Here is a 24,012-nt window from a genome sequence, read left to right as displayed (position 1 = left end):
ACGCATTTCTACAGCATTTTCTTTTTGCCAAACATTCTGGGTTTCCTTCCACAAGCTTCTGTCAGTAGTTTAGTTGGAGTTGTGGCCCATTCCTCCTCTCAGAACTGGTGTCAGTCAGGTTTGTAGGCCGCCTTGTTCACATACAACTTCTCAGATCTGCTCACAAATTGTCTAAAGCATCAAGATCTGTCCTGCCTGATGGCCACATCAAAAATCTCTGACTGTATGTTGAGAGCTATTCTCTATTCTTGAAGACCCATTTGCACCTGAGCATTAACTTCCTGGCTGATGTCTCAACACGTTGCGTCTACATTTGCACATAATGTTCTTTCAGTTTCAAACTGTGGTATTTGGTGTGTTATGACTACATTTTTAAGTGCCGTGCTTTACGATGCAAAGATTTGCATGCTTTTGTGTGTGTTTTTCTATCTCTTGTTTGCATGTTTTTATTTGATTTGTGTAAAGGTCCCTGCCATGTTGCTTACATCCGATGTAAAATGTCATGAAAACAGTTCAAAAATAGAACAGTGACGATCTTTTTAATCGGCAGCAAACTCTCTATGTAAAATACTCTCAACACTGGCGCCGGGTATAACGCTCCGATCTGAATCACACGGAAATGCAAATGTTTCATTTAATCCCCTTCCGCTTGTGCGCTCATGCGGGTCATTTGAATAATACCTTCATTAGATACACTACGAAATGTTTTTTTTTTTTTTTTTTATCGCAGAGATCAAGTCAACCCGAGAATGTTCCTGCAAAGCAGATGGTAAAAAGTTCATTTCATTCAGAAATCAGATAGGAAGCATTTTGAGGGGAGGAAGCCAAGCTAGTAATGCATTAATAATGCGCTTTAAAAGCATCTCCAAGGTGCAAGTGATGTTAACAGAGAGGGACAAAGCACTCTATTGGCTCTTCTTCAGTGTATTACTGTAGGTGTGTGTGTGTGTGTGAGAGAGAGAGAGAGAGAGAGAGAGAGTGCAGAGCATGAGTCACCCTGCCTGTCTGTGATTGGATGGTGGTTTATCGGTGAGGGAGGGGCAACAGTGCCTTAGGGTCCGTCTGTCAATCTCTCCTCTGGTTCATTCATACATTCATCTGCAGCTACATAGAGAGAGACAGAGGAAGTGAGCCAGAGCCTCTCATTCATTCATAAAAAAAGTGAGTTCATTCATAAAAGCTGCTCATTTGTTCCATGCCTCAGATAGAAAACCCTGGAAGCCGGTAAACTGACTGTGAAAGTGCTCAGTCCGGAGGTTTGATACTTTACTCGGCATGACTGCAGCGGAGCAGACAGGATTGTAATCTACACAGGACAGCCCCAGACCCGAGAGGGTGAGTTGAATTTGCTGTGATGTGTGGTGGGAATCACATCTGATGATCTGATGATTCCCCCCACTCAAAAAAAAAAAACAAAAAAAAAACACAGGGATACATTTGTAAAGAGCAGCTGATTGGCAAAAAACTAAAACTTTGTTGCTTTTTTCAATTTTTTTGAGGGCGAATTGAGTCATTAATGTTATCAGCTCCCTCTTTTCTTCCTTCCTCCAGTGCTCCAGTGCCCTGATTATGCGAGAGCAAACCATACCCAAGTTCAAACCACAGACAGGACTCCTACCAGGTGGGTCTCTTTTAACGACATTTAATGAGAAGACATTTTCTGCTCATTCACTCTTGAAGAATTCATTCTTTACACTTTTCTCCATCGTCTGCAGGTATGTTGAAACGCACCAAATACAGCCGACTGCGCAACGACTCCTTGACCTCTTTGGAGGATCGCCCTGAAAGATTGGTGCCCTCGAAGAGGGACCTTTGCCTAGACTCTGATTTTGCTCAGCTTGACCCCGGGACTCCATCCCCCCATGGATCATCCACCCTGAGGAACTTCATCCCCCGTGTGGCCAGCATCCGGCTGCAAAGTCCCAACTGCCTGAGGAGAGTCCTGAAGGGACAAGCGAACACAATCAGAACTGTCAGTAAACGGGACGACAGAGCAGACTGGAGCTCTTCCCTCGGTGGACCAGACCTGATTCACCCGGCTCTCCTCTCCACAAGGCGTCCCATCACGCTGCACCGGATGGCCAGCCTCCCCTGCGCCCCGTGCTCGCAGCAAAGTGACGGGCTCTGCCGCTTGAAGACAGTAGACGACTGTGCAGTGGTGAGGACATCGAACAAAGCAGTTCACCATCACGTGAAGGTATACTTCTGACCGCTCTCCATGCCTGCACACGCAAAATCTCGCAACAACAAATGCTGAGGAGAGTTTCCATTCCATGTGTTTGGGTTTAAGCATCACCACAGATTCTCTTTGTGAAGCACGGTTGAGTTTTCTGGATGTCTGTGTTGATTGGGATCAACAGTTTTTGGACAATCGGACACAAAGGAGGCACACAGACCCTTGTCTCACTCTGCTCTTTCCACACTATCATGCTCACTTTCATACCCCCCCTCCAGTTCTCACGTACAGCTTCCTGTGTAGGCAGTAGTGACTCATCCTGGCTCTCTGCTCCTCTCTAGATCAACTCTGCTTGCTGGTGTGTGTGTGTGTGTGTGTGTGTGTGTTTTTGTGTCTGTGTGTGTGTTTGGTATTAGCAGGGCTCATGCTGTCCCATAAACAGAGGTGTGTTCTCGTGGGTGATTAGGAGCAGGACTTCTGACCAACAGTGGAAAAGAGAACGGACTGTCTGGCTGTCCTCTATAAACAAGCACACACGCACACACACATGCACACACACATGCACACACACGTATCACACCCCACCCACATGTACACTTATTGATTTGAGCTGAGTTCGCATCAATGGATTTACTCATCCCAGCTCCGGCCTATAGGGCCTGTTTTGTTCGAACTCATGACCAATGGGAGAAGGGCAGCAAAAAGTGAGCAAATTGTCGCCTGTTTCCATCAATGCCTCTACAATCATCTCCATGTATTTACTATCAAGTTGTGAAATCCGCTGTTTGATAAACAGATGACACTGTGGACATATGCAGTGGATTTATAGGACAGAAAGTCACAGCGGCTCTGCTTAATGCTGTTTTCGATCATGTTTCTGTCTGCTTAGTAACTGGTGTTTTGTTTATTTGCTTGTGTTTTGAAGTACATGGGTAGCGTGGAAGTGGTCCAGTCCATGAGGACACTCGACTTTGATACAAGAATGCAAGTCACACGGTACGATAACACACCCGTGGCAAAGATTGTGAAAACTTACGTAAATGTGATTTCTTTCTTTCTTTATTTTTATTTTCAGTAAATTTTCAAAACACTCAAAAACTTTCTTCCACAGTTTTGTATGTTGAGTTTTCAAGATAGAAATGAATTTAGTACAATTTGGAATAAGAGCTGTGACAACAAAGTGTGTAAAAAGTGAAGTGCTGTGAAAACTTTCCGGATGTGCTGCTTCCAGGAGCCCCTTATAATATCTGGTTAATTGTCCCTTGATCAAAAGCCTTTGCACTCACCATTATTCTGGATGGATGTGGGACAGCAGGCTCTGCCTCTAAATTGTTCCACACATTTACAGTAGAGTTTCCAGGATCTGTTTCTGTCAATGGCCTTTACCAGTTCAGCAAACCAGTTTATTATGTGGGAGCATTTATTCTGGATTGGTTGGTGCCCTGCTCTTCAGCTTAAAGGCGTCTCCAGCTTGCTGCTTCCTGTAGGACTCTACACTTCATTTTGTCCCAACTGAGAACAGTCAGAGTATTTCTTTGGGGTCTCTATCTAAGATTTGGTTTTGCTTGCTGATGGGAACAAAGGTGTTCCAGAAGTTTCCAGTTTATGATTGACTGGACCCTTTCAGCGGTTTCTGGGTTTTTTTTGTTTTTTTTTCTGGACTTCTTCAACAACTTACTTTTGTCTGAGGATGACAGGGTTTGGGTCACGTGTTTGCAGCTTGTCAACAAGACAATAATCCCAAACACATTAAAACATGTTTGGATTAAGCAGACTAGCTTCTGGCTCCAACCTATCGCAAATGATATTGACTATATTTAATAGCTGGCACCGTGACAGAAAGCCAACGAATTTCATGGAGCTCTGCCATTCTGCGTCAAAAAATGTGACCCTATCTATCCCAAACCCTTTTTTTTAGCGGTACAAATTTAAAGTAAAAACTGCCTTACTTAAGCTTTGGGTGGTTTGTATTAATTTCGGGACAAAGGCCTGTAATTGCAAATGCAAATAATGCAGATTTTGAAGTATGCAACACAGTATAATCAACAGCCATGAAGTTGGAGAAGCTTAAAGGAGAAAAGATGTTTTCTCTGTCAGTAATGTGATTTAGAGTTGTCCACATAGACGGACAGGAAGAGGTCATGGTGAGGTCTGGAAGTACAAGTAATCATTCTGAGAAAAGAGCTTGAAGGATTCCAGAAAGTCTGATTTCAAATGGCAGGCAAGCAGGGAAATTCAGCAGACATTTTCTGCATTTTTACATTAGAGCTATCTAAATTCAAGAGCCAGATTTTTTTTTTTTTCAAATCAACAGTTAATGAAATGCTCATGTACTTTAGAAACAAAACCAGCAGAGATAAAGATTGTGTAGTTTGAAAGAAAATTAAACAACGGTTCTTCAAATTAAGTATTTAGAAAGACAAAGTCAACATACAGTTCTACTGGAGATACTTTGAAAAGCACATTGAGTTATTTATCCTGCAAAGTTAAACGCTGTCAAAGAGAAAGAGAAAGCTCCAGACCAAAATAAAGATAAAAAGAGGAACATTTAGGCACAAATATAAGGCATTATTGATATATTTGCTGATTTTGTGCATGTGTTTAAAAGAGTAGTGACGTCCCTTTCACTCCAAGCTTGACGTTATATTTGCCAAAGCGGGCATGTGTAGCTTATTATTTATTTTCAAAGAGGGGAAATTAAATTAAATGTATAATGTTTCATAAACCGGGGCTTTCTCGTCAACATTTGATATTGACATCCTAGTGCAGAATGCCAACACACAGCAACCTCTGTTAACAACAGCGCTGCTGAGTGATGGACCAGAAAATCCAATTAGATGAATTTCCTCCTAATGATCTCTCATAGTCTTATTAAAAAGCAAGCTGGAGAGGCAGAACACATCCATTACATGAAACACGTTTTCAAAGAGGAGAAATGTTCTTCCAGGAAAATGACCTTGTTGCCTCCACAGTTATGTGTGTTTTTATGCCTTCGCATTTCTGACCCGAGCATCTGCTCTCAGAAATCGTCTGGGAGTTCGATTGGAGCTTTGTAACTTCTTCGGGGAACAAATTTTTGCCGCAGTAAAACAAGAATCCAGTTATATGTAACCGTCTTTTTTTCTCTTGATCTCAATTTTGTATGAAAAATTGACCTATAAAATAACACATCTAAGGACTTTTCTTCTGAGAGTCCTTACCAAAGACATCGGTAGGAACCCTTTCACTTAAGGAACAGGAACATGCATTCACACACACACATGTTTGCGTGGCTATCTTTGTGGGGACTTTCCATTGACTTCCATTCATTTCTACAGCCTACACCTTACCCTTATCCTAACCCTACCCATTTTATACCTACCCCTAAATCTAACTTACCTAACCCTAACCCATACATACCTAACCCTAACCAAAACTCAATTCCTACCTTAAATCTGACCTCTGACCCAAGAACAGCATTTCCCCTTGTTGGGACCAGGCTTCGGTCCCCACAACGTAGTATGTGTCAGGAAAATCGTCCCCTCCATAATGTATTACAAACAAACACACACACACAAAGAAAAAATCAAGTCAGCCATGGATCCTGTTGGATTCTGCTTCACTGCAGACGCAGCACCAGTCCACCTGTCGATCTCCTGCTGCATTTTGTCCTCGTTTGTGAAAAAGACCCTGAGATACTCGAACTCCCCCACTGGAGGGGTGGACCACGTCCCCATCTCTATCCTTTTCCGGCTCAGGATTCCTCTGATTTGGAGGCACTGATCCTCATCCTGGCCACTTCATACTCAGCTGCTCACCACTCCACAGAAAGCTGGAGGTCGTGACCCGATGAAGCCAGCAGGGCTACATCATCTGCAAAAAAGCAGCAGTGCAGTCCTGCTCCCCCCACTGACATGCCGGGTGGTATTTCACATTTTTTTTGGTAAGCTGTGTGCAAATAATTGCCGGCATTTTCCTGTTCCTTCTTCATTTCGCAGTTTAGTGAAATATTTAGCACTGTTTTACTAAACCGTGATAAATTTTGATTTGCTAGACTACTAGGAAAACTTTACGGCATCACTCCGATCCACTTAAGTGGGTCCAGATGAGTTTTGCGTTGTGCAGAGGCCTTGTACATGCCTCATGTAACTAGATTTTCCCCCCCTGGATTCTTTAAATTCTTTAATGCTCAGTGTTCCCAATTTGTTAGCAAATAATTCAGTCAACTTAGCATAAGTGTGCACCAGAGCGCATGCGTGTTTCACTATAACGATTTTGAACTCCTTCCTTATTTTTTTTTACACCTTTTAACACACTGCTGCAACTTTGGAACTATTTTCTATTATATTTAGAGTTTATCTTGATCACGAATGACTTTAACTTCAGTAAAATAGTTTCTATTAAGAACAATGTTTTTCAGAACAACGAGAAACTAGTGATGCATGAATCAGTTGACCAGAGTTTGGAATGAAGCTGGGAATTTCAGCCATTTTTTAATCATCCAACCAACAACAGGAGCTTTGATGCACTTTTGTGAGTTTAATTAAAAAATAATAATCTAAAGATTAGAGACATAAACTTTGAACTTATAGTGCACTGAATGTTAACAAGCTTTTACAATTTGGCTTTATCTGGCGGCTTTGTTTTTGTTCAGTAGAGTTTGAGTTAAATCCTTTAATTTGATCTCGATAGGGTGGGGTCCTTTTTACCAAGACTAAATGTTTGAGTTGTTTAGCCTAAAATATTAATTTTAGATTTTAAAAAATAATGAATTGTTTTGAAACCATATGCAATTTTAGCTTCTGAAATGTGGTAGATTTGCAATATAATACATTATTCTTAATTTATTTTTATAAAGTAGGACTTTATTTCACACTTCTATAAAAATATTTATTTGTGTTCTTCATCTGTCTAAACTACTATAAGGAACAAATGTAACCCTGCTTACACTGGCTGCTTGTAATGTGGTTTTCCTCTTTTTGTCACATGCATCACAAGTCACAGGACGCACCGAATCCCTTCTTTACAAAGGTATCTCTGTGCTCGCGCGCTCGACTGTGTACGTGCTTAACATCTGCGTTTGTGTGCAGGGAGGCAATTAGCAGACTGTGCGAGAGGGGTTCAGTGAAATCCTTGCTGAAAAGCAGGAGGGTAAGTGCGGTGTAAACAAGCGGGGAGAGGATTCAGGTGACGGATCGGTGGAGTAACTGGGATTCTTGTCGTCATCAGCCTCCGTGTAAAGGGGTTTCTGCTGTTTTGGGTCAGATCAACATGCAGTTTTCTGGGAGCAGAGCCATCCTCACAGTGTCCACAGACAGTCTCTCTCTGATCACAGCCTCCAACTTACAGGTAACAACCGAATCCACGTTGAACCTCCCTCATATATAAATATATATATATATATTTGTTTCTAACAACAGTATCCAAAACTGTTTTTGTTTCCCTCCCTTGTCTTCCACAGAGGATCGTCAACCATCCCATGCAGGGCATTTCGTTTGCCTCCGGAGGAGACCCAGTATGTTTTTTTGTTTTCGAATATTCCACATGAACAAACATTTTCAGGTTAATAGCAATGCAAAAAGTGTACCACAATGCTCACAATAATAATGATTATGCTATTATTTTTAAAATATAGAATTAGGTCAGACAGCTAGAATTAAAATTTCTTTCCTGATTAAAGTCATTCTGTTAGCTGAGATTGAGTTGTGCTAATTCTGACGATTTAGAGGCTTAGCATGATTTAACCCAGCTTGTTGATTTTTATTATTAAAATGCCAACTATAAAAAAAGCTGATTAACACTGAACTTCCTGAGATTTCATTTAGGTCAGGTCTTTTATTACAATATCTCTATTTTTTAAAAATGCCCTTTTCTCATACATTTATGAAGAAGTTAATGATAAAATTTGGTTGCTAGAGGTCTAAATATATAGATTGTTGATCATTTACCTCCCTGACTGATTTTCCTGATGCTACAAATCATATGATCCTGAAGCAGCAACCTGTGGACACAAACCCAGAATAAAAAAAATCTCTGGTCAGTCACTTACAGAGAAATAAACAAGCAAGCGAGTAGTGTCTGTGGAAAGGATTATAGCTCTCTGCTAAATTAATTAGCTAAAATAATCCAGAAGTGTGCCTTAAAACTCAGCTTTGGAGCATGAGCTGAGGGGATTAAAATTGTTTCAGCCTTGTTGAAAATATTTTCTGCTGACTCTGCTCTTGAATCAGTATAAAACAAATGACAAGGGATTGATCAGACACACATCCACACCGAGGAGTGTGTAGGAGGAGGAGCAGCTTTGAGTAAATAGCGACATCACTAATTAATCTATGCTATGCTATGCGTGTGTGTGTGTACAACACTGTATTGTCTCTTAGTGAGTGTGGAAAACACCTTGACCCAGTGAATTTCACACCGTTCATCCCATGACCAATACACACACACACACACACATAACGTGGGAATAACATCAGAGCCGAATTTGAAAAATTGTAGTTGCAAAACAGAAAACTTTGAGTTTTCCTAAATGTTCTGGTGGCTGACTGCTATTAGCAATAAAACTAATATTGACGTCTTCTCCTTTATTTTCATCAACACTGGTCTAACTCAGGTCAGGTCCAAAAATCTTAACTTTAACTTAAATCTCACTCTACACACTTTACCTCCACCCGCAGATGTTTGACTTTAATGGGACATAATTATGCTTCTATCTATGACTAAATAAGCCTCTTTAAATATATTCACAGGACATGTCAGACTATATTGCGTACGTTGCAAAGGACTTCATCAATAAGAGAGGTAGGGCTCACTTTTTAGGCCACAATAAGCTCCTAGATATTTGAATTATGGGAATGATGCGTCTCCTTTTCACCGTCGGCCAGAGTGCCACATCATGGAGTGTCCCCAGGGTCGGGCCGGTGAAGTTATCGGCACCATCGGGCAGGCCTTTGAGACGCGCTTCCGGCAGACATCAACGCTCCTCTCCCCAAGGTTATAAAGTTATGAGTGAGTCAGCTTGTTGTCAGACACGGCGACATCTGAACATCACGGATGTGGGTTTTCATTCAGGTCTATGGTTAGGATATGTCCAAGACGGAGTCCCAAAGAGACGTCGGTGGAGCAGAACACCAAGCAGAAGGAAGAGGTCGCCAAGCAGCCGGACTACTATAACGTCATCACAGGAAAAACCTTTTTTTCACTGGTTGGCGGCAAAGAGGGCAAGCATGCGTCAAAGGAGGAGAAGAAGCAGGAACCTGATATTCAGGAGGTAAGAGTGCTTTAAAATCTGTTATGTGCTCAGTTGATCTAGACAGACACTCATGAGTCAAAACTGTCTTGGTCATATTTTGCTCTTTCTAACATTTTGTGACTCATTTTGATGCTTTCTTTCCTCCTGTACTTGACTCCTTACACCATCTATGCTGTTAGTCTATAACTAACCTGTAACTAGTAGTAAGGATATACATATATATATATTTACTTAGCTAAATAATTGAAAACTATATAAAATATTTGTCGTCATGGTGATAATTTGTAATTTAGCATATTGATCTTGGATAAATATCTTTTGTATAATTGAGCAGCTCAGTGACTCAGTTCCCCGATGGAAGCTGCAGGATGTAGCTGAAAGCCGTAGGGTTAGTTTATTCAGCAGCAGTTGAGTAAAAAGAAAAAGAAAAAACAAAGTTTTGTCCTTCAGTTTAAGCGATAGATTGTAGTATTTGAAATGTGATCACTTCTGAAACACTTCATTCTTAAAACAAACTAAGAATGAAAAATATAAGTCAGGAAATGTTTCCCTATTTTTAATTGTTCTGAATTAGTTCATTAAAGCCAGTCATTTATACGATGACACCTCAGGGTGGCCCTGTACAGCGTAACTCCATCTGTGGGTCACCGGGGAGGAACAACTGAACAGGAAATGCCTTTCCTAGTAGTTTGTAATAGAAGACGCTCTTCAGTCACTTCCAACAATCGCTGTGAGAATTGAATCAGCGACTTTCCTGTCACGACCTCACATCTCTAACCTTCAGGCCACGGCTCTCGTTACGCTCACAAACAGCTGTGCACGCAGGACACACACACACACGCACACTTTGACACACACCCACCCACACCCACACACACGCACACTTTGACACACACACACACACACATTGACAGATATCTGTTACATTTGGTTTGCATGACTCATCTGTTGCAGGTCTGCTTGTCCCAGCCGGTGTCGCTGTATGAGAACTACTTCGTCAGAGAAGAAACTCCAGCTCCATCTGCAGGTGAGTGTCAGAGATGAGGCTGCAGGAGAGAAAGCAGCGTCCTGAGAACCGGTGTTGTAGGTTTACACAGGACTGATGCATAGAGAGGTCTCCAAACACTTTTTCAACAGTTTGCTTCACACTCAGTAATCTTATTCTTATCTGATATATTTAACTATTTAAGGTGCAATCTGCTGTGTATCTTAAAATATATTTTTTTCATAATTTTACTATAGCATAGCATTTATTTCTGATTTTTTTAAATATAGTAGCAGTGAGAGTTTTATAAGATTATTCATTCACAACTTGAAATAAATCACTGTTTATACAGTCGCTGTGTGTAAGCGAGTGCACACTTGAGATTTAACAGGGAAGCCCAGGCCAGTGTGCATTGATTAAAAGTCCAAACTTAGTCACAACAGGAACCAATATGTTCACGCCAGCTGCTAGCACTAAACTTTTGTCGTGGAACGGTATGATGTGCTTCTTAAACAAGATATAAATTCAACTTCGGTGTATTTACATTTTAAAGACTCATTTTTATTCTTCGGGTGATTGTTTGGCATCGCCCTTCTGGCTGAAATCTGTTTTTCTCTGTGGTGAATCTACTTGCTTCACTGCATTAAAATGAGGCCATCAAAACATAGACATTATCGGCTTTAGGTAAAACACTATTTTGAATCCCAAGCAGGAGCTTCAGCTCCTTTACATGAAGTTTTTTGTGCAAGTTGAAGCATGTGTAATGCAGCTGGTAATATCCTGTAAATCTTGTGTGAATGTACTGCACACCAATGAAATTCATCTCTTTTTTTTTTTTCTTTCTCTATTTCCTTTTGGTTTTGTCTCCACCAGACTCTGTGCAGTTTGATGACAGTGGAGAACAACAGTCTCCCCTCTTTGGCTCCCCAGTCCAGAGCTTAGTTTACCAGGAAGACTGGTTCCACGGCAGGTGGGGAGAATCATCATACCAGCAAATTTTCAGGTTTCCGTTTTTTTTTTTTTTTTTTTTTTTCCCATGATTTCACAGCGTCTTCGTGTCCCTCGTTTCCAGGCTGGACAGAGAACAGGCAGAGTCTCTCCTCACCTGCAGCGGGGACTTCCTGGTCAGAGAAAGCGGCTCGGTCTCCGGTCAATACGTCCTCAGTGGGATGGAGGGCGACACTGTGCGACATATACTGCTGGTGGATTCACAAGGCCAGGTAGTGTGCTGCTGCCCTACCTCTTTAATTCATCATGCTGTGGGAATACTTAGTTTAGATGACGACATATTTATGTTTTAGGATGGTCTCTAGACTAAAATGGAACAGAGAATCTTCTTTTCAAGTGCTATGAATACTTCAAGCGAAATAAAAAATTTTTGGAGGCGGCGTCGATGTTTTCTTAGTGTTCATCTGTTTTGGTGTAATCAGGTGCGAACACGGAACCAGGTGTTTCAGAGCGTCGCTCACCTGGTGCGGTTCCACATGGAGAGGCAGACGCCCATCTTCTCCGGAAGCAGCAAGCTGTGGCTGAAGCAGCCGATCCTGCAATCGCAGTAACACTGAGAGACTATTAAATGTAAATACAAGATCTGGGCCCCAAAAATTAAAATAAAAAAAAAGAATAATGTTCATCATCACATTTAGCAGCCTGATCAAATTCACAGAATTACAGTGAGCTGCGACTTTTTGAGGGCGGAAAAATGTGTGTACAGTTCCTGAGCTTTCTTCCTGTCCATTTGTTTCTGTCCGTCATGAGTAAATTGTTAGCTCCTCCGTCCCACATTGAGAGCAGCTGCTCGCCTGCGGAACATCCGGCCTCCTCCATGCAGACTTTGCTGGCTTTTAGTCGAAGTTTAAGCACAATCTCTGCTGCCAGGAGGAAATTACCAGAACGCCGGCTTACTTTTTCCAAATCATTCTTCTTTTTTTATGATAAATTTAACCTGTTTTAATTTTTTTTTTTGAATTTATTGTCCTGATTTCATATGGCTGATTCATATTATGCTTCACTTTCTCTTTGCGTTAAGCATATAGAAATTACATGTTTAGTTCTTATCAGATAAATGGCTGAGAAATATTAAGATATTCTGTTTTCTCTGAAGCAAAATAAATCTAGAGTTATTTTACATAAAACCTTTGTAGTTTCTGTATTATTTACTCTCATCAATCTTTATACATTCTAATACTCCATCCATCCATCCATCCATCCATCCATCGTATGGAGGGTTTCTAAGGCATTATCAGGTGAAAAGATGCATTAAGATTGGTGCCAAACACACCCCTACTGACTCATTTTCATAGTAAGAAGAATCGAAAAATTGGGTATACTGCAGTTTGTTCCGATTATGTCCATTATGTTTTCATATCACATTATTTACATGATATTAATCAAAGCTTTTCATTTGTATTTCATGTATTGGCACCTCTTCAGTTGTTCAATCGTTTATTTTAGTTTTTACTGCTGCCCCTTTGCAGTTTCTCTCCCCATAGAAACCAAATGATGAAACAATAACTGGAAATGAAATGGCGAAAGTATGGATATTGACACTTAGATCTTTACGTTTTCTTTCACTTTTGAGGTCCCGTGGAGGATCAACTCCACAGAACTCAATCTGCATCTGTGTTTTCCATCGAAGGTTGCGTCAGGGTATGTGGCTCGTTGCTGTTGTAGCCATTATTGACCACAAGATGGTGCTGTGGGTCTTCCTCGAGCCTCCGACCTGACGGTATATAAACTGTCTCGTTGATTGGTCAAGTGGCCTCGTGAAGGACTGGCAGTCTGCTGGTAGTTTATCTTTCGCCTGGTGACAGCTGGGATGGACTCCGGCCGCTCCATGACCCCGGACAGGAAAAGTGGGTTTAAAAGGAAATGATACATAGAATGAAGCTTGTTTCCTAAACTATTTGTTTTCGTTCTCGCACAATGTATATTACGTCTTTTTATGAAAAGGAGCCAATGCAAGTTTGCGGAAAAGACAGAGGTAGATAAAAACACTTAGTTTCTGTCGCAAATCTGAGGGTCTGAAACAGATGTGTGTGAGATGGAGCAGTGAAAACAGCTGGTTAGAACCAGCCTACAATAGCTGCTGCTAGGCTTTAGTTTTCAGCTGCCTGTTTCGTATTCACCTTATAGCAGTAAAAGATGCTAAAGTGTGCTAAAAACGCAAATTTTAACAGCTTTCTTGTGAAGCCTGGGAGGTCTCTCTTGTCCTAATCAGCCTGAGTAAAGCTTGTTAGGGTGAGACCACAGAACCAACAGCTGATATTCTTTTGACTGGTACAAGAAAAGATAAATACTGAAGGGTATCTTAGAGAAAGAAAACAACAAACACTTGAAGCCTTTCTGTTCTGAAGATGTGAGATACTATCAGTGCATTCGTAACTTCCTCACAATCCCAAACTTGCAGAACGTCTGAAGGAGCAGGAAGTGGAGCTGCTTGAAGTGTTATCTCCTGTGTTTCCTACGCATTTAATGCACAATTTCAGTTTCATCACAGTGTGAGCGTAATTTGAATTTGTTGGTTCAAAGATCCACGGGGGGTTTCAAGTGTAACGATAAGTTGCCTACAAACACAAAATGTGAAATGAAATGAAGCAGACTGACTGATTCAGTTTTATCCTTGCATATTTTCTCTGAGTCACAGGAACCTCTCCCAGAAAGTGTCACCAAGAACAACAATGGCCTCCTCTGTGATGCCATTCTGCCGACTCTGAGAGGCGTGCAGACTGTCGCAGCTTGTCGAAGCTGTGAGCTCATTGTTTAACCTCTGACCTCTCATTAATGTCAAAATAACAGTTGGGAAGCTGGATGCAGTTTTAGACCCTTCATCAGGCTAGGAAAATCTTTTTTTTATTATTACAAATCATCAACATGTGTTTAAAAAAAAAAAAAAGAAAACATTTTAACATGTTATCTTCGATTAAGCGCCTCTTCCACTGCAAGGCTCGTAGTCTAAGCATCCCACTTTTCTTCTGAATGTAACAATGATCATGATGGTGGGCAGCAAGTGACCTAAAAGATGGCTTCCTTTCAGAAACCTCAAGGTCCTCCAATGAATGGAGGACAATCAACGCTATCTATGATCGGAAACCACTTTAGAGCCAAGACAGGGACAAATGAGACACATTTTTACACACAGCTAAACAACAATCCAAAACTATGGGCGACCTACAAACTCGTTATTTCTTTGAGGAAGAAACTGTAAAACTGTTTCTTCTGTAAAGCTATAAAACTTGTTTATGGCGAGTTACCTGGAAAAGATTAGTAAGCAATGCATGGCGATGGTCACAATATATATTTTTTTATTTGCGTCTACAATACCAAGTAAAAAAAAAAAAAAAAAACTCTTAAAACTTTTGCTTAGAAGTTTGATATAAGTCATAAAGGTAAAAAAAAAAAAAAACAAAACTAATCTGAACGACGAAGGGAGCTCACAAGTTGCACCCATGTCTTGTGTCCATTTGTTAGTGTGAATAATTTCCTTGAACCCCATTGGTGACATGACAGCCTCAGAAACAGGAAATGATAAGCATTCAGGGTAATCTCCTCATTCTGTGGCTTTGGTCGGGAACCAAAACATAAAAGAGCTTGAACTGTTTGGATTCCTTTTGCAGTATCAACTGAACGGCTGATGAGCCTGAGGGCATTAACTTAAAACACACAGACAGAGAGAGAGAGGGAGAGACACGTACACACACATTTCAAAAAACCATTCCCAGACCCTGAAGCGCCTTAATGGAACAGTTGAAGCCATAAAAAGCACCCCGAGTACAAGAGCATGAAATTGTTTCTCGATTCAATGTTATCAGAGTCACACAGAGTTCAGATCTGGAAGGAAACTAAGAGAAACTTGGCTGCGTTGCGGCAGTCACTGCAATGCTCCACATGCGCGTACCTCTACAGGCAGTTAAAAGAAGCAGACACTGAGTCATGTGAGGCTCACAAACAAATACTCGCTAACAAAAAAACACACACACAAAAAACCCTACAGGGCCTCGCGCCTGGTTCCGTTTCCTGTTTGCAAAAGTCCGGATCCAACAAGGACATGCAGCAGATCAGGGCAACAATGTCTATCAAAAAAAAAAAAAAGCAAACGGCAAGAGTTTGCCAGAGTGGATGCAGGAGAAAAGTTTGCATCTATATGTGTAGAGAGCATCTCTGCTTAACAGAGCTCAACTTTTGGCTGGTTGTATGACCAGCATGGTGGCTTACCTTTGAAGCTACTATGTAGGTGTGAAGTTGAGGAGAAACACACTCAGCCCACTCAGATGGAGTCATCTGAAGACCCTGCAGTCTTTTTACACTTTCCAAATTTCAGATCTTTCCACTCTTCCTTCAATTCTGTCTTTTCACAAAATAGGTCAGTGTGATTCATGTCATTAGCTCACACCCCAACTGTGTACTTGTGTGTGTGTCTGCGTGTGTGTGTGTGTGTGTGTGTGTGTTTGTAAGTTCAGCTATCAGCAATGCTAATCTGCCATTTGTTTTAAAGGGGCAGTAGAGTGTATTTTCCAGGCACATAGTGCCATTTTAAAGCACAGTCGAGTAACTAGTTGTTATCAAAACGCTGCATATGTCAAACATAACTGAAAGGAAAACTGACTTTGCAATTTGATGCCTTAATATCGGGTCTCTGTCTCTTTAAGGAGCTCCTGCACTTTCCGACAGACCACCTCACAACAACGCTCCAATGCTAACCACCGGTCTTAGGAGCTTTGCACTGAGAAGTAGTTTGTGTGATGAGCTCAGCAGACTCACCAAGTTCCACCAGGTGTTTGCCAATTGCTGCTGCCGCTAGTCTACAGGAGCTGAATGGGGGAGTCATGAGTGGGGAAGGTGCAGAGGAGGGCCGCTCTGTGAGGGGGAAGGCCCGAAGAGGAGCATGGAAAAGGCAGTGCTTGGTGAGAGCAAGCGTTTAGGCGCTCCTGAATGGTTGCCATGGGAGATTAAAGGATTTTTTTCTCAAACATGCGTGAAAGAATCAAAGAAACACTCAATGTATGTTTTTATGTGGGAATAGCGTTGAAACATGATATAAAATAAAAAAAAAAAACAATTTTACACAATGTCCCCCATCTAAGAATCTAAAGGAAATAGTTGAGTTCATCCTTGTGTTTGCATCTCTGTGTGTTTGTGTTCCTGTTTTTGGTTTCTCCTGGGGATTGTTTCCATGTCCAACCTCGTCAGGACCAGATGTTCAATTTTGGAGTGAGGAGCATCCTGCTAAGTGCTGACATGCACTGGTGGAAAGTCAAGGCTTGGGTGTGCATAATGAACACGGCTCATTGGGTTGTCCTAATAAGGACCGCTGCACAAGTCTGTGGGTGTTTTCTGTGTAATACAGTAATGATGATGAGGTGGGGGATTCCAGGATTCTTGTGCGAGGCAGCAGACAGATGTGGGAGACTAAAATCTAAACTCCACTGTTGGCAAGCTACAAAAAGAGCCTTTAACTCCAGCCTTGCTTTCTATTTCTCAGCTCGCGCTCTGGCCAGCAGCTCCAACTTTTCTCTTAGACTCTGACAGCGTGACTTGGACTGCAGCAACCAGCAGGAGAGAGGTTTCCATGATGTTTTTTTCCTCCTTGCCCCCCCCACATTCTGCTCTTTTAATTAGTGGATATAAAGGCTCTCCACAAGAGCTTGTCTTCTGTTGTCACCTTGAATTTATTAAGTTTGCCTAATTTTTGGAAACTTTAAAAATTTGAAATGCATATTTTCCTTCCGTTTTGCCAGAGGTAATGTTATGGAGGTAAAAGAAAGAATGGTGGCAAAAATAACATTAAGGCTCTTTTGTTTGTTTAACTGTGGCATATTTCAACAAAATGCTAAGTCATTTGTTTCATCAGCTCTGGTCTAAAGACAACATCTTCTTCTACATAGAAAAGAGTAACATTCCACCCAATTTGTGCTCGCCACATTCAGGGAAAAATGTTTATGCCAAAAACAGTATTCACACTCCTTCAAATTATGATGATGTGCTATTTTTGGCTCTTGTAAATAAAAGTGCATGCAAAATGAAAAAGGAATGTCCCAATTTCTTTAACAACTTCAGAAAATACCAATAATTTCCATTTTTTTAGTAAAATGTTTTTCTTTAACTCCCAAACATACGTGCACATTTTGTTCTTTTTAAAAAAAAAATTATCTTACTCAGTTGAGCATTTCTTTGAATCTGAATAAGCTATTTCCAAAACAGCATTTATTTCTCTTATATTGTAAAATGACCCGTACATATCAGCCTCTTGTTCTTATTTTCTGTTCATATAATCTTTAATTTTGTGTACATCTCTGTTTCCGTTTCGCCCCTTACGTTGCTGCAGGTACACCTGAATTTCCCCGGTGAGGGAAAATTCAGGATATTTGCATCCTATTCTATTTTAAATCTGTATGAAAAGTGGAAGGCATTTTTATTTCTATGAAGTGAGCTCTGCTGGTCCTCTCTCTTGGACTCGAAGCCTCTTGCATATGGTAGCTGTGAACAGTTGGTAGGAAAATTCAGCAGGGAATGCTTTCCATTCCTAAGATGGTCAGATTTGTGTGGGGGGCACAGACTGCATAAATCTCACGTGAAGGGGGGGATGAGGGTAAGTAGGCTGTTAGAGCAGCCTGGATACTATCCAGTTTGCCCCGCAAGGGATGGAACTTGCATAAATCTGTGAGCGTTCAGACGCAGCATGTGGACAGCGCAACATTAACACCTGATATCATATTGCAGCTCAGTGGAACAAACTGAACTGTTGCATGCATGAACGGAGGATTATATGTGGTGAGCGCACATCGTTCACGGTTAAATATTTGAATTTTAGCGCAATAAAAGCTTACCTAACAAAACATTTCCTCTGTACTCGCCTAACCATTTCCAGTGTTTTACACATTCTGTGGATGCCAAGCAAATACCAGAGTAAAAATCTTGTTGGTTCCAGTTCATTGTGAATAAAAACAAATGTTGAGAAGAGATTTCAAGATGCTTTTAACATCTGACAAGAGTCTGTTCTGTGAAGCTCATGTGGATCAGTGTAACGCCAACTCAAAAATGAACTAAACCCAAATGAGAGCAGAGATTTTGGAGTAATAAAAGCAACAAGTTATATTAAAGTGGAGTCTCAGATTAAATTTGGCCTTTGTTAATTCCAGTACAAGCGAACCATCCCATTCGTACTGCAGTTGAGAGGCTACTGAGGAGTAAGAAAAACACATGAAAGTGCATCAGTCAACTCTGCAGCGCTTGCTGCCACCTGTGGTTGTATTTCTGGGAAGGTGAACGCCAGACATGGAGGTTTTCTAATGGGGGAAACAGATTCATCATTTGCTTTGGAACAAAGTTACGTTAACGCATTAGATCATTAGTTATTCAGTGTGTCACAGCAAGCGAAGTTTCTAACCATTTCAATCCAGTGTAGATTTTCGGATAAGATTTAATGGCTTCTGGGAAGCTGTCATACCAAAATGAGTCAGTTTTCTCTCATTTTGTTCCACATTAATCATTTCACAACGCCTCCTAGTTAGCTGGGATCCTTGAAGAGCCGTGCTTCCCCAACGTCTCAGTTTTCGACCTATAAAAAAACGGGGAACATGATGGCAACAAGGTGCCACAACTATATGCTGCATTTTCTCCCCTTGTTCACGATTACTTGGTTTTCATTATTTCTTTTTCTATTGGAGCAGAAATATACACTCACAAGTCTCTCCGATGGACACTGGTGTACTGTGCACAGACATTTTGGGGGTCAAGTAGTAAAAAAAAAGGGGGAACCTTGCATTAAGTAACCACAGGCAGCTTTAGCAGTATACATTGTTTTTTAGAAGAAGTGCTTGAACATTAGGCATAATCATACCATTTTGGACCTCATATAATAGTCTGGGGAAAAAAAAAAAAAAAGATTTCAGAAGGGCACTTTTTTGTCCAGAGGAGAAAGAGCAGGTATTTAGCACCTGCTGCTGTCTATCTGTGCAGCTCCCTGCTGATAGCCAGACTCTTTAGTTATAAGCTATAAAACACTAATGCGTTTAGGCATCAAAGAGAGGTAAAGTGAACTTTTTGAAATTTAATCTGAGCATTAGAAGGGAGAAAATTTTGAATTCAGGTGACTTTGAACATGTCACGATTATTAGTGTCACACGGGCTGATCTGAGTATCTCGGATTTAAAATGATAGAAAGGCAGCAGTAGTTTAAGGGACTTCTCGTCACAACCAGTGTATGAGGAATACTATCTCTGATTAAACAGCATTCTGCTTGACCAACACTCTGCATTTGTACCAACAAGAACAGATGTTCTTCATTTGAAAGCTCATGTTCGGAATAGGCGACTTGGACCGCTTCCCTCAATCCATCAGGGAATAGATTGCAGGTAATCAGATTAAGTGTCATTTCAGGGTGTGAGTAAGCACAAAACAACATCCAGGTTAAGAGCAGCCGCCCTTAAACCCTGTTCCCAGCGCGCTCAAAGATGACTCACTATCCAGCCTCGTGCTGCCTTTTTCGTCATTCCTCTCATTGCTTGGAAACATCATCATCCTCTTAGTATTTGTGATTCACTCCCACGGGGAAACCACGGAGAGGGTGAAAGAGTGCAGGCAGCACATACAGGTGCATGCAAGAAAACCGGGGAGACTGCTTCAAATATTTATCATGACTCTGTTTATGCTGGAGCCGGGGCCTCTATACTGTAAGTAATGTTTGTATTAATGAAGGAGAGCTTTCGGGATAATAAACAGACGTTCCTAAACTGCTCAGTATTTTACACTAATAACCCACATAAACCACCGACGAGAGCACCAAACTCGCCTTTGAGCCGGTTGCACTCGATTTTATGCCGAGTTTGTGTGTGTGTGTGTGCATGTGGGTCACGGAGACGAAGCAGGAGGAGAGGGGAGAGAGTTGTTTCTGCTGCAGCTCATTTTCATGAAATATTTCACATGAATATTGGCAGCACTAGTGCTGCAGAAGACAAAAGGAAATGAACCGTGGCTGCTGGAGCCAAACACAACACACTGTGTGAGAAAGTCTGCTCCAGTTGCTGCTCCCAAAACGGTGAGAGACAGAGCGAGCAACTCAAAGCGTCTTGGCATGTATTTCATGGACGATTAGTTTAAAAAAAAGAGCTGAAGAAAAATTGTGCTTCGTCATGTTTCATCGAAAACGGATTAAATACGCAGAATAAACAGTTACAAACAATAGGGAAATGTGGCGGGCTGTAAGATTCAGAGCACAAACTGACCGGCTGCTTTAGAGATGTTTATCTGAACTCTGTTTCAGTCCTCAGACTTTTTAGCTCTGCCATTTTAGGCACCAAGAGTAAACATTTCCTAAAATGAAACCCACGCTTTCTTTCCTGAAAGAAAGGAGATTAACCGAGGGAAGGATGGGGACACACTGGTGGGCGTTTGAGTGGGTGGAGTGAGGTGGGAGGGGTGTGTATCTTCCAGCAAATGACACTCTTCGTGTAAAGGAAGAGCAGAAGGCATCAGCTTTCTCCCATGCTACACATCTCGTTGATGAAAAGCACGACCCGAAGCCTCAGTAGAAACGTTTCTGACGTCACCGCTGTGACTCCAGCAGGGCTGTTGTGTGGGAGTACATATTAGACTTTCATTAGTCTTTCACAGTCTCCATAGCACTGTTATCTGCTTGGCATGTTGTATTCATTGTATCTCTTTCACTAATACATCTACAGGACATGTTTTTGCTCAATTATTTGCTGGTACTCCCGCTACTGAGCTGCCACTGGGTTCCTTCTCCAAGATCAGGAGGAATTCAACAGCAACCTTACAAACGTTTTGGGATCTGGATTTCTTACGTCAGTCAAACCGTGCAATTCATTTAATAAAATGGTTGCTTTAAAAATGTGAAAGAGGACGGTGGATCACTTCTGGTTTCTAGAGACCGTCCTCTCTCAGGACATGAGATGTTTGGAGCAGTAGAAACTGCACTTCTTGTAGGTACTGGCTTCCCCAGGAGCTGCTGGGGTCTTCTGTACTGCCATCATTCAGTCTGTCCTGTTCTCATCCATCACATCACTGTGTGCTTTGGCTCATCCACAGGACAGGTCAGGTCCAGACTGCAACAAACAACTAGACCTGCAGAGAAGGCTGAGCTTCCCTCCATCTTGGACTTGCGCTGGTGTTTGGTCAGATAGCATTGCTACAAATCCCACACAGCCACACAAAACAGTAGCTTTTTTTTTTTTTCGGTCTGATGTAATCTAATTTCAAATGTCATGTTTTCATGAACTATTAGTGGAAAACCATCATAATTAACAGAAATAAAGGTGTTCAAACATCCATCTGTGTGTAATTATTCTAATGTTTTTCACTTTGTGATAAATGTTCTTGAAATAAATGGGCTTTCAATGATTTACTGATTTACTGGATGGATCTGTGCGTTCTCAAGCAGACCCAGTCTGCTGCAAGTCACTGCTGGATACAACAACAAAACATCACAACTGTGAAACCTTCAAGCCAGTGGGTGACGCACTGATCCTCCCAACCCAGTTCACGGATATGTCGCACAGGTTGATGTCTGCTATACTTAAAGAGACAGAGAGACAGTTGAAGCTCTCATATAATGAGGGAGAGTCCATCTTACTGTCAAAACAACGCCTTTAGTCCACAGTGGCCACTTCTCCGCTCTGCCTCTTCTCCAGACTCTCATTCCATCTCTGAACCTATTATCCTCTGAGCAGCTGTCTCTTCTGCCATCACCCACAGTTTCTCATGCATACCACTTTACTTAGCTGATTTGTTCACCTTTTAGAGTGTTTTAGAGACATTTCCATTGTCATTTCCACTCTTATTTCTCCAGTATGAAGAGAACTTTAATTAGCATTTTGGGCACTGGGAAGTAGGTCAAAATAGTAGCTCAGGCACATCGTCATTTACAAAAGTACAGGAGGACGGCAGACTTTTTACAAAATGCTTTTTATAGCTGCAACTTTGAAGCAAAGGTTTGTACCAAATGGAAATTGTTGTGTGCTGTAATGCTTCAAGCTGTTTAAAGGAACATCCATGTGCAGAAATAAGGTCAGCAACATGGGGTAACATCAGTCATTTAAGAGCTCCAGGGGAGTCCTAACAGGGCTTAACCAAAGTATGAGTAACACTCTTTTCAAGCCCTCTGTTTAGAAAACGAGCAAAGCAGCAGAAATGCACAGAGGTTTAACTCTGGGTGCCCTCTGACAGCAGGCAGTCTTGAGGCAGACTGCCTGCTGTCTATTAGGTAAACACCATCTTGTCAGCAGTGATGGAGAGGCCATGTGAAGGGCAGGAACAGCAGCAGAGGATCGATGAGGCTCAGTTTGAGGTGGCTGACATGCTTCCAAGAGAGTATGTCAGAAAGGAGAGGAGACCTATGCCAAAATGACAACTTGACAAAGCGAAGCTGATACACGGTGCAGGTGAAAGTGGTGCTTTTAATCACGTGCTGAAAAACCTTTTGTCTTTCTCAGAGCTCTTTCCCACATATCAAAACAGAATCAGCTCGGAGGGAGTGAAAGGTGTCAAAGCCAGTTAGCGGAGAAAAGAGGAGGAAACGCAGCCCACAGGGAAGCCGGTGTGGAATATAATGGAAAGTGACTGCTGCTGGATTCAGACAGGAAGCTTCAGAGTGGGGCAGGCTGACTGTATATTTACAGGGCGTGGTGACAGACATCAGGCAGAGTGTGAAAACTATCACTGCGCTGAACAAAATTCCTCAAATCACACAGTCTGTGCAAGGTAAATACTTGCAGGGTCTCCTACCGTGGCTACAAAAGGCAGCACCGAAACCTCTTTTATTGTGCGTTTGTTGCAGACGGGAAAAAAAAGTAACACAACCAAGGAGTCTTTGATGTGGAAGTCTTCAGAAAACCCGTTGGCGTCCGAGCGAGCGGGAGCTTTGAAAAAAAATAAATAAATTTGAGCTGCGGTAACTTTGTGAGCAGATGTGCTTTAAAGCTACACTTTGGTGCTATACTTTCCGCAGAGTAAGGTGTTTGCCAATCGTGAGCCTGAAAACGGCTCACAGTAAAAATCCACAGGGGCAATGTCTTAGTTCATCCTCCAGCAAATAGAGATTATCAAAGATGTTAGTTGTGGGAACTTGGCAAGACGGTGATATTTAAGAAACAGTAGAATGGGTTCATGAAAAATGTCACATGGCCCAGTTAAAATGAAATAAAACCTTCTTTTGTAGGACTTTGGCAGTAAGCCTGTTACACTAGATCCATTTTAAGGAAGAACATATTAAAAAAGATAAATGAAATAAATTCTAAATCTAATTTATCATCTGCCCCACTAAAGAAGAATTTGTATCTCATAATCCTAAGTCAAAATTGGGTCATAGTTGCTCTGTACTTCACAGTTATGGGGTAATGAGATTACAAACGAAGAGGTAGTTCTCCCACTGATGAATAAAAATTATATATATTATATCGTATCTTCTAATTTTCTAATTTTGTGATGGCTCAAGGTGGTTTGCACTGGAAGAATCAGGGACCAAGAGGAAGTTTCAGTAAAAGGGTAAAAATGTCTAGATGGACTACTGCTGGCAGAAACTCTTCAAATAATTTAGAAGATGCTGCTTGTGCATCAGATCAAACCCAGATAGCACATGATGTTAAATCAACGTTGAAAAATAGT

At 41.4% G+C, this 24,012-nt stretch overlaps 1 protein-coding gene across 1 annotated transcript; it reads left to right on the top strand.

Annotated features, from left to right (window-relative positions):
- The first annotated feature begins 1,107 nt into the window (after positions 1-1,107).
- Positions 1,108-12,053, top strand: LOC106935451 (SHC-transforming protein 4). The gene is made up of 14 exons (XM_015015918.1): positions 1,108-1,335; positions 1,552-1,621; positions 1,716-2,197; positions 3,102-3,172; positions 7,246-7,306; positions 7,385-7,504; positions 7,617-7,670; positions 8,905-8,956; positions 9,040-9,148; positions 9,227-9,425; positions 10,362-10,434; positions 11,266-11,362; positions 11,465-11,612; positions 11,823-12,053. Exons 2-14 carry the CDS (start codon positions 1,570-1,572, stop codon positions 11,949-11,951), a joined length of 1,647 nt encoding a protein of 548 aa, XP_014871404.1. The 5' UTR covers positions 1,108-1,335; positions 1,552-1,569; the 3' UTR covers positions 11,952-12,053.
- Positions 12,054-24,012: the final 11,959 nt, after the last annotated feature.

The sequence above is a fragment of the Poecilia latipinna genome, unplaced genomic scaffold, assembly GCF_001443285.1.
Source record: "Poecilia latipinna isolate Pla-1442-1.1 unplaced genomic scaffold, P_latipinna-1.0 Scaffold1966, whole genome shotgun sequence".
Classification (NCBI taxonomy): Eukaryota; Metazoa; Chordata; class Actinopteri; order Cyprinodontiformes; family Poeciliidae; genus Poecilia; species Poecilia latipinna.
The sequence above is the reverse complement of the archived record's forward strand: the minus strand, read 5'-3'. Positions and strand labels throughout refer to the sequence as shown.

Bases quoted from the DNA above. Each gene is read 5' to 3' on its own strand.
- LOC106935451 (XM_015015918.1), top strand. From the start codon at position 1,570: ATGCGAGAGCAAACCATACCCAAGTTCAAACCACAGACAGGACTCCTA. The intron at 1,622-1,715 runs GTGGGTCTCTTT...CATCGTCTGCAG, and splicing joins ACAGACAGGACTCCTACCAG to GTATGTTGAAACGCACCAAA. The intron at 7,671-8,904 runs GTATGTTTTTTT...ATATATTCACAG, and splicing joins TTGCCTCCGGAGGAGACCCA to GACATGTCAGACTATATTGC.